Source organism: Pelobates fuscus, chromosome 1 (genome assembly GCF_036172605.1).
Source record: "Pelobates fuscus isolate aPelFus1 chromosome 1, aPelFus1.pri, whole genome shotgun sequence".
Classification (NCBI taxonomy): Eukaryota; Metazoa; Chordata; class Amphibia; order Anura; family Pelobatidae; genus Pelobates; species Pelobates fuscus.
In genome coordinates, this window is record NC_086317.1 from 240,550,723 (window position 1) to 240,566,825 (window position 16,103).

A 16,103-nucleotide genomic window follows, 5' to 3' on the forward strand; every position below is an offset into this window, starting at 1 on the left:
AGGTAAGAGGGGTTCGGGTCTTGTTTGTGTAGTGTTTCTAGGCGGTCTAGGTCGGTCAGGGTGTCTATTATTTGTTGGTTATATTGTTTTTTGCGTGCTGTTGCTATGGCTATTAGTTTGCCTCTTATGACGGGTTTATGTGCTGCCCATAGCGTGATCGGGGATGAAACTGACTGGTCGTTGAGGGTGAAGTATTCTGCGATTTCTTTGGCGAGAGTTGCGGTTGTTTGTTTGTCGTGGAGAAGTTGTGGGTTTAGTTTCCATGTCCAAGGTCTGGTCATATGGGGGATTGTGAGTGTTAGTGATATGTCCGCATGGTCTGACCATGTGATATTACCTATAGAGGTTTGCGTGATTCGAGGGGTGAGGCCTGGAGAGATTAAGAAATAATCTATGCGGGAGTAGGTGTGGTGGGGGTGGGAGTAGAATGTGTAATCACGGTCCGAGGGGTGTTGGGCTCTCCATATGTCAAGAAGGTTGTTCGTGTTTAGAAAATGTGAGAAGAGTGTGTTGTTGGGGGAGGTTCTCGGTTCACTCTGGTGTTTGGTGGTCCAATCTAAGGCTGGTGTGTGGGCTGCATTGCAGTCTCCTCCAATGATGGTGAATGTGGATTTGTGCGTCGCTATGTGTGCTGAGAATGAGGGCCAGAACGCTGGATCTGGGGATGTGGGGGCATATACGGAGGTGATAGTGTAAGTAGTAGGGCCGATTTTACCCGTGATCGTCAGGTATCTACCTTGCCTGTCGGGGAAGGCTTGTATGTCTGAGAGGGGGCAGGAAGTTTTGAGTACTATTGCTATGCCTTTGGTTTTTGCTTCTGGCGAGTTGGCCAGGAAGGTTCGGTTGTAGTGTTTGTTTTTGAGGGGAAAGTGTTTGTGGGGGTTGAAGTGGGTTTCTTGGATTAAGAGGACATCTGCGTGCTGTGCATGAGCCCATCTTAATAGGGAGTGTCGTTTTTTTGGGTTGTTTAAGCCTTTTGCATTAATGGATACGCAGTGTAGTTTGAGGGGCATCCCTGGGCGTGGGAGTCTTGGTGGAGGTTTGTTTTGTTTGTTTAGTGGTGTAGACTCTGGGGTCGTGATCTGGACTCCGGGGGGATCCCAGAGGGCAGCAGGGGGGGTAGTCTTGGAGTGGGTAGGGGAGGTAGGTGCTGGGCTTATATCTAGTGCCAGCAAGGGTGTTCTGAGTTACCGGTAGCCTCTCTAGCCTGTGTCACCAGGCAAGGGTGGCAGGTATCAGGGTGTGTGGGGAGAAGTGGCCTTTTTGCCAGAGAGAGGGAGGCAGGTATGTGATGTGTTTTGGCGGGAGTCGCTAAGAATCAGACCTAGGATGAAGAGGAGTGTGTGGGATGAACTGGTCACCATACTATCCGTCCCTCATAGGCGGGGGGCGGCATGTTTTCACGGCGGGGTCCTCGCGGACTGTTGCATGTGGGTATTGTGGCCCCTGGGACCCAGGAGGGCATTGTGTTTAGGTTCATTGGTTGTGTGGAGTTTGCAGTTGGTACATGACATTGCATTACAGGTCAGCCTGACATTCCCGTTCTTCCCTCCCGCTTCCTGGCCTGTCGCGTCCCACCGCCCCCCCGACCTCAATGAGGGGGGGGGGGGAGCACGAGGGTCCAGCAACAATCCCTCCCCCGCCCAACTATGGTTCTCCCTTTATCTCATATTTGCTTTAACCTTTCTCTTTAGTCGACATTTATGCTGACCCAAGCCCGTCAGAGGGCTCGGCCGAGCTTTGCCCCAATCCAGGTGCCGCCCCAGCCCCAGTGTTTTCCTGAGTGGCCGTCGCGTTGAGGGGGGGGGTGGAAGGCCGCCAGGGCCCCAAGCATTTCTATTGCACACATTTGCCCGAAATTTCCCCCCCCGCACCCCCTTTCAGGCATTTACCCAGTAGGGCCGTCACGGTCTCCCGGCCCCGCCGGTAAGCGGAGCGGGGGAGAGGGAAGGCCGCAAGGGCCCCAGACAGCCCCCCCATCCCAAGGGCCCCTAGCGTTGCCCATAGGGCTTTTGTTGCTATAGTGGGGTAACTCTCAAAAGTCTTACGACAAGTCCACGGTGATTGTAGATTCTCAGTGTGGGAGTCGGCGTTCTCTGCTTGGCTGTGGGCAATTTCGATCGTAAGAAGTGCTAGTGTCAGTGTTCTTGTAGTGAAGTACCATTTCGTTGCTCTTAAACAGTTCAGGTGGTACGGCCTTGCTTGGCGTCAGATAGATGATGTGTTGTTTGTTCTGTGCTGTCTTGGGCGCCGGGATGTCGGGTCGTAGGGATGCTCTCAGTTCGAGTGTCTGTTCAGCAGGTTGGGCTGGTAGTTTGTTCTGTTGCTTTGGGTTTGTGTTGCGAGTCCAATGTTGTGAGCACGGGGCGGGCAAGGTGTGCAGGCCTGTTCAGTTCCCGGGCAGCCCGGGCCCCAAGTCTTTAGGGGGGGGTGCAGTGCGGGCAGGGTTTAGGTGATTCCCAGGCCCGAACGTCTCGGCCATTTAAACATATGGGGACCGGGACGGGTGCTGTCTTCGTTGAAGGTCGCAATTTCTTTGGGGTGGTTGGTGCTCGGGTCTCCATGATGGAGCCGGGCGCTGATCTGCTGCGGTGACATCCATGTTGACGTCTCGGATGCCCAGCTGCTCCGCCAGGTCTTGGGCCTCGGATGGTTTGCGCAGTATATAGGTGCGGTTATCGTGGCGTACCATTAATTTGAAAGGATGGCCCCATGAGTATCTAATCCGTCTGGTTTGTAGAGCTTGGGTTAGGGGCCGCAGTTCGCGCCGTTTGCGAAGGGTTGTTGGTGCGAGGTCGTGGTATAATTGGACCGCGTGGCCTTCAATTTGCAACGGCGTCTCTCTTGTCGCTCGCATGATTGCTTCCTTGACGTGGAAGTAGTGGTAGCGTATAATGATGTCTCGGGGTTGTGTGGGGTTTGTGGATGGTGGGCGGAGGGCTCTGTGTGCCCTGTCCAGGAGGAGGTCGGCTGGCGGGGCGTCTGGAAGCAGGCTGCTGAGCGCTTCATGGAGGATGGTGGTGAGTGCCTCCGGGTTGGAGGATTCCGGCAGTCCCCTGATGCGGATATTGTTCCGTCTGGACCTGTTATTTAGGTCCTCCTGCGTTTCTTCAAGAGATGCTAGCTGTTCTTTAATTTCTTTTAGCTCCATGTCGTGGGTTGAGGTAGTGGTAGCCATGTCGTCCATTTTGTTTTCTAGCTCGCGTGTGCGCTTGCCGAGGTCCGACAGGCCCTCTTTAAGTGGGGCTAGATGTTTGGTAAGTTCAGATGCTACCAGTGATTTCATTTCTAGCAGGAGTTCTTGAAGGTCTTTTTTGGTTAGGCGTCTGAATCTGAGTCCGAGGCCTGTTGCTCTTCTGCAGCCTCCGTGGTATCTTTGTCCGCCCTGACTTTAAAGATCGGGGCCACGGCCGCGCCCGATTTGGATTTTCTACCTCCACCCATCCCGGTTAGTTGTAGTGGGGTTCGGGGGTATGGTATGAGGTCTGTGGCGTGGTGGTGAGCTGATCCGCCGCTGTTATTAGCTTTTATATTTTCTGCCGTCTCGGAGACCCTCTAGTGTGCGGCCATCTTCGTCTGCGGTCAGGCCATTAACTTTCCTTTTTATTTACATTTCTTCTTGGTAGGCCCTCTATATTTACAGGCCTACCTCATCGTCGGTTCCGGCACACCACAACCGACTTGCTCTTTTAATACCATCTTACACACTCATCAGTGTATTTTCCTCTGTACTATCATGAGCCCCTAACACAAATATAAAAAAATAAATATATATTATTTATATATTAATTAAACCGATAGGAATGGGATACATTGAAGTTGTGGCAGGCTTATGCACTATATGATCATATAATTATTATTATTTATATAGCGCCATTAGATTCCGTAGCGCTGTACAATGGGTATAACGTAACTAAACCCCCATTTATTGTTTTCCTAGGTGAGTTTAGTGAATAAGTGAGTGCGCTGAATTGTGTATTTTGTATGTTGTATATATTTAAATATTTTGTGCACAATGTATGTACGGGAGTAGGGATCGACCGATTATCGGCCTGGACGATATTTGGTATTTTCAGCAATATCGGTATCACCAATAAAGATACCGATATTGACGACAATATATACCGGGCCCATTACAAGCCTGGGGGGCCCAGTAAGTGCTTACTTAGCTTCCCAGCAGCTCTCTGCAGTTCCCCTGTCTAAATCTTGCGAGTCCTGCGGCCGTCAGAGCGTTGCCACGGGTTACCATGGCAACTCTGCGCGGCACACAGGCCGCAAGATTTACACAGGGGATTTGCAGAGAGCTGCTGGGAAGGTAAGTAAGCGCTTGTTGGGCCCCCACTGCACAGTCCATGGCCCCCTCCCTGGCCAGGTAACAAGCAGGGAGAGGGGACTGAATTTTTTTTTTTTTTTTTTTTTTATATTTAAAATAAAAAATGCCTCCCCTCCCTTCACCCCATTTTACACAAATGACCTACAGAAACACACACACACACGCATTATATATACACACTCTGCATTCATTATATACACACACTGCATTCATTATATACACACACACTACACAAACGCACTGCATTTACTATACACACACTGCATTCACTTTATGCACACTACACTCGCTATACACACACTACACAAACACACACTCTGCATTCACTATATATACACACACACTACACAAACACTCACTGCATACACTATACACTATACACAAATACACACTGCATTAATTATAAACACACTACACAAATACACACTACATCCACTACACAAATACACACTACATCCACTACACAAATACACACAGCTCCCCTGTCTAAACACACTGCATCCACTACATGTGGCATGTATATTTTGTGCATTTACCTTTAGAAATAGTTTATTTTTTCTGATACTCTGATACTATATTGCCTCACCAAGTGTCATTTTTTTTTTTTGACACAAACACCGCGATATTGTAATTAAAGATACCATATCACGTGAACATAGATGGCCCTTGGGGGGTGAGTTGAGAGACAACCTTCTAGGAGCCAGGCTGTGTTGGGCCAGACTGGGTGTGTTTCCCATAAGGCTATTCTTGGTCTATGCTAAATTGACTATTTGTGTTTTATGTAAATGCATTGCAACTCTCTTGGGGACAGTGGTATTAAGGGTTTATGATTTGAAATGGTAAATTTCGGTCAACGTCCAGGGTCTAAATTCTCCAAGTAAAAAATCTCTAACATATATAATTATATGTTAAGAAATAAAGTAGAAGTAGGTTTCTTTCAGGAAACCCATTGGATAGATATGGATAACCATGGTTGGGGTGGATTAAAGTTCCCTACAGTGATACATGCCTCATTAAGCTGGAAAAAGAAAAGAGGTGTAGCAATAGGTTTTTCCCATACATTAAAAGTAGATATATTACATCAAATTAAAGATAAGGAAGGTAGATATGTTATAGTCTGATGTAAATTGAATGAGATACCTTATACGTTGACTAATATATATCTCCCTAATGATTTTCCTGCTCCAACCTTAAAAAAAGTTTTGGGTTTAATGGAATCCATTAAAATAGCCATGTGTCTGGTAGCTGGGGATTTTAACAGTGTACTGGACCCGATATTAGATAAAAAGACAACTTCAATATTATTACATTAAAAAAGAACAGATAAGCTTGCAAAATCTATTAAGAGAAATATGATTAATTTTGACTATTTTGATTTATGGAGAACGATCAATCCTGACTCATTGGAATATACGTTTTTTTCGCGTGTACATCTGTCTTACTCTCGAATTGATATGGTTTGGGGAAACACAACAGCATTAACAAATATTAAATATTGTAAGATACTTGATAATACTTGGTCAGATCACAGTATTAATATGTGGGAGACGAAAAACCAATGGATCAGGATTAACCGTGAAACCTGGCGTATGAATGATAATTTGTTAAAATCTAAGACCAATATTGACCTATTGGGAAAAACAAATTGAAAGTTTTTTTTCTTGAAAATGATCCAAATGATACCTCATATATAAATAATTGGTGTGCATTTAAATCTACCATTGAAGGCAATATAATAAGCATACAAACTAGATATAAGGCAGAAAATAATAAACTTTTTTTGGTATTTCAAGATGAATTTAAAAAGGCCTCAAATAAGAACAAGCAGTCTCCTTCTAAAGAAAATGCAGATTCTCTGAAAAAAAATCAGAATAAAATCAATAATCTCCTTATAGAAAAGAATGCAAAGGTTATGAATAAATTAAAAGCGAATTATTACTATAAAGGGAATCGAGCAGATAGGATCATGACTAAAAAATTAAGAGAGAAAATCGGATCCAATAAAATAGTAAAGATAGTGGATGAGGAAGGGGTTTATTTGGACCCAAAAATAATAGGTGAGATATTTAATAAATATTATGAGTCTTTGTATAATTTAACTCCTTCGACAATAAATGAGGAGGACTATTTGAGTAAAATTAATACACCTAAACTCACGGTAGAACAAAGAAATAAGCTAAATGTTCCTATTACAGTTCAAGAAGTGGAGGTAGCAATAAACAATCAGATAAGACGCCAGGTCCAGATGGATTTTCAAATATATTCTATAAATCTTTTAAAAACCATATAGCTAGCTATTTAACTAATATGTTTAACGAAATAGTTTCAGTGGGTAAATTTCCTACCGAGATGCTAAGAGCAAATATCCTTCCAATTCTTAAAGTAAATAAAGACCCTTTAAAGGTGGAAAACTACAGACCTATCTCGTTAATCAATACAGATGTAAAGATCTTTTCATCAGTTTTGGCTCATAGACTAAAGGGACTCATGGATAAGATTATAAAAAATGATCAAATCGGTTTTGTACAGGGGAGAGACCCAGTAGATAACTCTAGAAGACTATTAGACCTGATAGATGCAGCTCAGAGAAATAAAAAATCTTTATTTATATTGGCAGTAGATGCCGAGAAAGCTTTCGACAGGGTCGGTTGGGTCTTTTTAAAGAAAACTATGGAAAAATTTGGCATACAGGGATGGATGCTCAAAGCAATATTGGCACTACATGAAGGTCCAAAAGCAAGAACAGTGGCCCCAAACATATGTGCAGATTGGTTTACACTAAAAAATGGAACGAGACAGGGCTGTCCTCTATCGCCCATCTTATATATTATGACAATGGAGATTCTAGCTATTAATATAAGAAATAATTCTTGAATTAAAGGCTTTAGCTATAGTGAGAAAGAATTTAAATTAAACCTAAATGCAGACGATCTGATTTTGACCCTAACCGACCCTGTCGAATCGCTTGGTGCCTTGATGGAAGAGGTAGATAAATATAGTCTGATTTCAAATTATAAAATAAATGTAACTAAATCTACTTTTCTAGCTATAAACATTTCTAGAGAATGTAGCCTATATATAAAAGATAAATACAAATTTAATTGTGATAAAAACACTATCTTATTTGGGAATAACGCTTACTGATTGCCTAAAAGATATGATGCAAACAAATTTTTTTAAAAACATTTAGATCAACTCATGAGTCATTAAAAAGATGGAGACAAACTGAATTATCTTGGTGGGGTAGAATTAATTTGGTTAACTCATATTCACTCCCTAAATGGTCCTATCTATTTCGTATGATCCCCTTGAGAATGCCACAACCATGGTTATTTATGATACGAGATATAAATAATTTCATTTGGAAAGGAAAAAGGCAGAGGATGAATAAAAAACTCTTGATGCAGAAGAGTAGGAAAGGTGGGATACATTTTCCAAATGTCAATATAATCTATTTAGCTAGTATGATGTTCCATATATATAAAACGCAACTTATAAGTTCTGAGGAAGTGGGCTGGTATCAATTAGAAAAGGAGATGACAGAAATGGACAAAGTGTATCAATTAATTTGGCTAACCAACCAAGGTGTGTTCTTTAAATAATTGTTTGAAATCAATCTTGAAGGAATGGGAAAAGCTGAGGACTAATTGCGGAATAAGTGATAAAATATTGGGAAACTTTAACTTTAGTATTATACAATTAAGGATGAAAGATTTAAATATAAGTGTATGGACAGGGAAAGGCATTAATTCTATAAACCAAATAATATTGGGAGATAAAATCAAATCATTCCAAAATTTGATACAAGAATTTTCGCTACCTAGGCAGGAGTGGTATAATTATCTAAGAATCAGAGGTTTTATCAAACAGTATTTATTATATCGACCCATAGAGGGAATAGAAGATCTGATAGTTTTATTAAAAAATGAGACTGTACCGCAAATAGTTTCAAAGGCAAGGAGTGCTCTTCTACAAATTGAGGCACCTATTATGAATGTAAATATTCAGAAATGGAGTAATGAATTAAATATACAGATTTTTAAGACTGAATGGGACCAAGTATTATTCCAGACAGGTAAAATAATACATTGTTTGAGCCTTCTTGAGGTATTATTTAAACTAATGAACCGTTGGTATCTAGTTCCCACCAGAATGGCCAAAATGTATACCTCTTATTCTCCAATGTGTTGGAGATGCAATGAGAAAGAGGGGACTTTTGGTCAGATATGGTGGGAATGCAGTAAAGTTAAAAACTTGTGGTATATGGCATTTGAATCATTGGAGTATATTACAGAGACAAATATCCCTAGAGGTCATCATAATGGTTTATTTCACTTAAACCTACAACCACTACATTTTAAAGAAAAATGTATATATGTCCACTTTGTTGCTGCAATAAAAATAATAATCGCAAGGAATTGGAAGAGTAGTGTGAATTTTACACAGAGCCAATTATATTCACAAGTCCAATACCAATTAACTATGGAGGCCTTGGGATATCAGTCAGTAAAAATTAGAGAAGTTAGTAATTTTTGGGGAAAAAAAAATGGAGAGATTGACTATATAAATTCCTGGACAAAATAATTAGGATAATATCTTATTTTTTTTTCTCTTTTTAAATATGAGTCAATGGTATAGTGGCCCACTGATGTTCCCCAAGTAGGGTTTGCAATGCATAACAGTGTTTGTTTTTGTCATGTGTGTTACGTCTATCACAGTAATCAAGGTGTAAGAAGTTAAATAGTTAAGAAGTGGTGCTATATAAATAAGTAAATGAGGATGATTTGTATGGATAAATATAATGTACTTTAAACTATAAATATGGATTTATTATATGTAATAATTGTTATGAGCACAAGATAAGTGGAATAACCACGAATTAGGAATATGGCAATGTTTTAGTCTTATGTCCTCTCTAATTTGAGGAAAACGGTCACTGTGCACTTTCTATATATATTACTGTAGATGGTATTGTTATGTAAGTCTGTCAATTAAAAATGAAATAAATTATATAAAAAAAAAAAAAAAGAAATAGTTTATTTTTTCAAAATGGTAAATGTACAGAATATCAGAAAGTTATGAGCCTGAAAGTTCACAGATTATCGGTATCGGCTCTAAAATACCAATATCGGTCGATCCCTATATGATGTATATTGTTTTTCACTTTTTTTTTTTTTTTTTTTTTATTAAAAGTGAACTAGATCATAATTTTTTCAAGTTCTGAATATTGTTTTAGTGTAAAACACTGCAGTATATAGTTACTGACATTTTAAAACCATTTCCATGGACATACTTGGGCAGAGCAAATGGATGAAGTGGTTACCAGGGCGTTTGCCATGCCCATGTGATTCCTTTAAATGCTTTGGCAAATCATCTGATGCCACACCCTCACAACACAGTTCAAATGTTTAGTCCTGCGTGTGCTATGTGAAAGAGCTCATCCCACCTAGTCATAATAATGGAAAGAAAATGATGTTGGAGTTGTCTTTATCACTTTCTTGGCATGGTAATAAATTGAGTGTGAATTGCAGTGATGATCAAAGTCCTGTAAACCTTTATGGTACTCTCAGTGACACAGGATTTGTGGATCTTTAGTTCATCATAATATAGGATAGCATTGGTTGTTTAGCCTTCAATGTACAATACACATAAGCAGGATTCAAAATGCCCCCCCCCCCCCCTTTTGTGGCATAATTAGTCATCGCTGCAAATTTTTTATTTAACAGAAGACAAAGATGTGTTTTAAAGGTTGAACGCGATTAACTTGAGCAGTTTTTCAGCCTAAATTACTATGTAACAATACTCTTATTTACATACACCTGGTTAGCCATTCACACAAATGTGCATATTTATATATAACTAGCAGGTCACACACTCACACAGGCCCACTCTACCAATTAAATTAATTCATGCTCCCAGTTGCTCACCTCTGATTGCAGTGAGGAGATCCATGGCTTTGCAGCAGTGTGCTCTTGGTCACCAACAGGGAGCCAGCCAAAAAGGCAGCTTCAAGAATTTCAAGTGCAGCATCCTTGTAGAGATCTCCAGGAGAATGTGATGCCATGTCTCTTTCTGCTGGTGGTATGAATCAGGGTGCCACTGGAGTGGAGCCCTGAAGCTGTCTGTTCTGGCCACATGCCGAGACCTGATATCACACAACCAACGAAAGGAAGCTGGTCGTTTTTGCTGTGCCCCAATCCTCTGATAAATTGGAGGCGGTTGCTGCTGTGATTCGTAGAAATTGCTCAGAGGCGTAAAAGGCATTCCCTTTTGGCATTTGGAAGTACATTTCCAGGTGTCCATTGATAGGAAATCCACAAGCCTTGAGTATAATTTTTATTTTTATTTTTTTATAAATTGCATACATTACTTTGTAAATAACTAGTGAGAATACTTAAAAATAGTTATTTTTGGCACCATTATTTACATTTATTGCAGTTTTAGTTCACAGCTAACAATAAGCAGCTCAATGTTTCAAAGCTTTGTTTCATCATTTAGTGTACCTTGAATTTTTTGCCAAACCTAAAAATGTCCCATCAATTTATATGCCGTCACTTTATCACCAATCTCAATCTTTTGTATGTACTGGTATATGTACCTATACAACATTGCTTTGTTACTGCATGTTTTGGATGCTTGGCACATGATACTGCTAGAAATATCTCCCAAAGTACACACACACACACACACACACTTTGGGAGAGGTTTATAAAAGTGTTCTGAAAAGTATAATATGTTTACATTCCTTAAAGGGACACTATAGTCACCCAGACCATTTTAGCTAATTGAAGTGGTCTGAGTGCAGTAATACCATAATACAGTAATTGCCATAATACAGACAGGGGGCTCTGGGGGCTGCAGAGAGCGTTTACTTACATCTCCTGCAGCTCCCTCCTCCTCCGCGCCGGTCCGGTCAGCTCCCATTGTAAGTCTCGCGAGAGCCGCGGGGTCATAGTGCGGCTCTCGCGAGACTTACACTGTGAGCTGGCAGAGGGAGCTGCGCAGACCGGCGCAGAGGAGAAGGGAGCTGCAGGAGAGGTAAGTAAGAGCTCTGCCAGCCCCCTCTTACACAGTGCCCATCCACTGGACCACCAGGGAGTGAGAGCCCCCCTCCCTGCCATGTATCAAGCAGGGAGGGGGGACGAAAACATTTATAAAAATATAAATAATAATAATAAAAAAATAAAAAATAATTTAACAAAAAAAATTATTAAAATAATAATAAAAATGCCCACCCCCCACCAAGGCTCTGCAACACACACACTGCATTCATACACACACACTGCACTCATACACACTGCATTCATACACACACACACACTGTATTCATACACACACTGCATTCATTATATACACACACTGTAAATAAATATTCAATTAATATAATTTTTTTAGGATCTAATTTTATTTAGAAATTTACCAGTAGCTGCTGCATTTCCCACCCTAGTCTTATACTCGAGTCAATAAGTTTTCCCAGTTTTTTGGGGTAAAATTAGGGGCCTCGGCTTATATTCGGGTCGGCTTATATTCGAGTATATACGGTAATTGGGATGGTGACTACAGGTTTTTAACCCTTTATGTGCTACAGAAGGGAGGACCAGAGGGCACTCTAGTGTTAGCAATGCAGATTTGTATTATTAACACTATAGAATCCCTTTAAATCGTTGTAAAGATTATCTAAAATTGTCTGAAAATACAGCTAAATTTAGTGTGGAAACAAGAAAACAAGTGAAAAAGGAACACTTTTTTTTTGGTGGCAGAACGATTGATATATCCACTGCATCGTCAAAAAAATGGTGCACGTTCACAATTATGGATAAGGAACAAAAAAGGAAAAGACAAAAAAACCTCAAGAGATTTGATAATTTGTACCAAAAATCTGCAAAAGTCTTTGAAACTCTCTGCCTTTTATTTCCATCCCTGTCAGATACAATGTGTATATTTGACAGGCTTTTGTGAAGTTGCAGGGTCATATTGGAGAAAATGCCATTTCATTTTTCAAATTTGTAATGCTAACTGTTAATTTGCTGGGTATTTTGTATAACTCACCAATGACCTCCTTAGATACATTTAGAGCAGACAACGTGGTCTATGTCCCATGTGGTATTTTGATCTGATTAGCTTTGTGATATAGCTTCTATCCTTTTATGCAAATTGCAGTTTTCTAGTAAATTTCTTGAGGTTCACCAAAGAGAATATTGAGTGCTTACTTTATTCGTAGTCATCCTTAAAATAGTGGGACTGTTGGGGAGGTTTGCAGATATAATAACAGCAGACACAATGTTTAGTTTCTGTATACATTTAGGTATGTCCTTGCCAAATGTATAAACCAATACAATCGAGCGTCATGGCCTTTGCCAACTTTGGCATTGGCCGTTTTCTTCTGTACTGCCTTTCCTCTTGCAGCACATTACTGGCCTTCATTGTTGACTCTCGTGCAATTGCGAGAGTCAATGCAGAGGTCAGTGGAAGCAGCTGGATCCTGTGGGAATGCGCATGATTTCATGCGCAGGCCCAGGAAAGGGCAGAATATATTCCTGGGCCCCACCATCTTTAAGATAGCAGTGCCTAGAGAGAGGACCGGAACCACTTGTAAAACAGTAAGTTGACCTGGGGGCCAGGAGAAGTAGAGTGAGGCATCCAAGGGCCTTATGCAAGAGACCCCTTGACTGGTAACCAATGGGTCTATTTAGTGACAGAGCTACTTTAATATTTTACTAATTATTCACAATTATGATACAATATTTCCCACATGTTAATTCCAGATATACAATACAGACTTTGTAGAGAAAAATAAGTGGACCTACATGAAAAGACAAACCATGAGAAACGACTATATGATGTAAAGGACACCTTCTCACAGTGATCAGTGCCATATGTCAGAGCTGACCACCCTCTGCGGTTATCATGGAACAGGAAAACCCTATGGTCTCCCCTATCTGAGGGGAGCATCAGAAATAAAACTTCCTGGTTCAGCCATGGTAATTTAAAGGGCTATAGCATCAGCTGACAGGAGCGCCGGGTACCAGTCTTCCTGGTGTGTGCAGGAATTTAACGATTTCAATCTCCATTTAAAGGGCTGTAAGCAGCTCATCGGTCAGCATGGGGGTCACTAATTCTGGTGCCAGAGAGAGGTTTCCCCTGTTACTAGAAATGAAATAGTCCCTGCTGGTAAAATACCGCATGACTGAATTATTTCATCATGTGTCCTTAAGCTCTTTAACAGGCTAACACTTCAATTTACCCACATAGTTGGCCACAATTTTCAGTGCTGAGGGCATGTTTAACTTTTTATATGCCAAAATTACCGCAATTGTCCCGCTTCTCAAACTGCATGACACTCGTAGGCCATTACTAAATTATGAATTGCAGCTATCAATCTTATATTTTATTATTGATGATACCAAGCATAGTTGTCAAGGCTTCGTCTTATTACCTTTTCTCTCTTCCAGATATGCTGTGATTGCTTATGGCTGTGCAAGCTGCCCCAGACTGGTCTGTGAGAGAGAAGGTTGTCAGACAGAATTCTGCTACCACTGCAAACATGTGTGGCACCCAAACCAGACCTGCGACATGGCACGCCAGCAGAGAGCATCTTCATTTGGCATGCGCAGGAAGCACCCCTCTGGAATCAGCTATGGGCAGGAATCCGGTTCAGGTAATGGTAGGGCACATTGAGAAGACGCTATTGGGTGTCAGTTTATTGTAGCTGTTAATGATCTGTATTTGCACTACTTGTCATCCTTTACTAATGTGTGTATCCACAGGATAGCAATCTATTATGTTGTGTACCTAACAAGGCTTGTTTCGGAGTTGGTTTGTTGCCGTCTCTTATTTTTGCTAATTGTTGCCTCCAGCTGATGACATGAAGTCCTGCCCCCGGTGCAGTGCCTATATTATTAAAATGAATGATGGAAGCTGCAATCATATGACTTGTGCCGTATGTGGCTGTGAATTTTGTTGGTTGTGCATGAAAGAGATTTCTGACCTCCACTACCTCAGGTGAGTAGTGTGCTTCTCCTCAGAGAGAGCATAAATCGGCCTTGTTTTATCAATGCTTTGTATTCTTTCAGGGTATTTTAATTGAATTCCGATATTCACTGTCTTCACAGTCCCTCAGGCTGTACATTCTGGGGAAAGAAGCCATGGAGCAAGAAGAAGAAGATAATCTGGCAATTGGGAACTCTTATAGGAGCTCCAGTAGGAATATCTCTTATTGCTGGAATTGCAATTCCTGCAATGGTCATTGGTATCCCAGTCTATGTTGGCAGAAAGGTCTGTGCTGTTGAAATATTGGGAAATAATTGGGTTTCTTACCAGTGTTTGCATTAGCTAGTACAAGTAAAGAAATACCATTGAACAATGGAAATTGAATGTAAGGTCAACAGTAGCTAGTATGGCATTTATGTGATAAATGTCCATATTTCTGCAGATTCATGGCCGTTTTGAAAATAAGAAAACGTCAAAACATAAGAAGAATTTGGCAGTCACTGGTGGTGTTATCCTGTCTGTCATTGCCTCGCCTGTTGTGGCTGCAGTTAGTGTGGGTGAGTGTCAAGGGTCATATTTTAGGAGTTCCCACCAAAGGCACACTTAGAAGTTCTCAGTAAATATTTGTATTTCCAGGAATTGGAGTTCCCATCATGCTTGCATACGTGTATGGCGTGGTGCCAGTTTCTCTGTGCCGCGGTGGAGGGTGTGGTGTTACCACAGCAAATGGCAAAGGGGTAAAGATTGACTTTGAAGAAGATGGACCGATTACAGGTACTGTTTAATCCATTAAATGACAGTCTGTCATCCTCTTGACTACTCTTCCCTGTATCTGTACTTGAACATATATATATATATATATATATATATATATATATATATATATATATATATATATATATAGTTAAAGTGGCTCTGTCACTTCAAACATACGTTTCTTCTATTGTTTCCTTTTTTTCTTCCTTTTTCAGACTCCAGTCTTCTTTTGTGCATTTCTGATCTATTTATCTTTAAAACATAAGAAAAAGTAGGGACTACATTCTGTCATGTATTTTTCCTACACTTGACAATCTTGACTAAGGGTGGAGCTTAAGGCAAGCTCCCACTTCCTTTCTCCATTAATACAGGCAGTGGAGCTTGCCTTAATCTCCACCTTTTATCAATATTGTCAAGTGTATGATACATAAAGTAGTCCCTACCTTGTCTTGTGTTTTAACTAGAAATAGATCAGAAATGAAGAAAAGAACAGATTGTGAAAAAGGAAGAGAAGAGAAAACCATATGGAGAAAGGTAAGTTTGAGGTGACAGAGCCACTTTAAATGGATTGGATATATAAGTACATGTATATTGAAGTGCTGAGTTGGACATTTTTAATAACTAAATTATGTACTCCTTTGGCTTTATACAAAATGTGTCTGTTTTTTATGGTATACATTTTTGTTACCTTTCACAATACCTTAGATAACATTAGGATTTCTAATTTTAATGTGTTGTAGCAACTGGTATAAAATATCAGTTCTAGAGAAATGTTCTATTTTATTTTTTTCCATGAATAATTTTTATTGTATTTTCTTATATATTTATATAAAGTTCACATATATAGATAAATTACACACTTCATGAATACATTTAGATTTGTGCAGGTCATACCGCATTAGGCTTGAGACAATTATAGGGTGTACAATCCAAAACACAGTACATGCATATTATCAGCCTATTTCTGCATTCTGGATTTGTGTGCTCTGTGCATCAATTAGCTTTGTGTCTGTAGCCAGGTGGT

At 40.6% G+C, this 16,103-nt stretch overlaps 1 protein-coding gene across 1 annotated transcript in view; it reads left to right on the forward strand.

Annotated features, from left to right (window-relative positions):
• RNF19B (ring finger protein 19B) overlaps positions 1-16,103 on the forward strand; it is a 65,284-nt gene that overhangs the window by 21,683 nt on the left and 27,498 nt on the right. Inside the window, exons 2-6 of the mRNA XM_063455860.1 lie at positions 13,786-13,991; positions 14,191-14,335; positions 14,446-14,608; positions 14,766-14,880; positions 14,960-15,097. Coding sequence (XP_063311930.1) covers positions 13,786-13,991; positions 14,191-14,335; positions 14,446-14,608; positions 14,766-14,880; positions 14,960-15,097 — 767 coding nt within the window. The remainder of the gene's footprint in view (positions 1-13,785; positions 13,992-14,190; positions 14,336-14,445; positions 14,609-14,765; positions 14,881-14,959; positions 15,098-16,103) is intronic.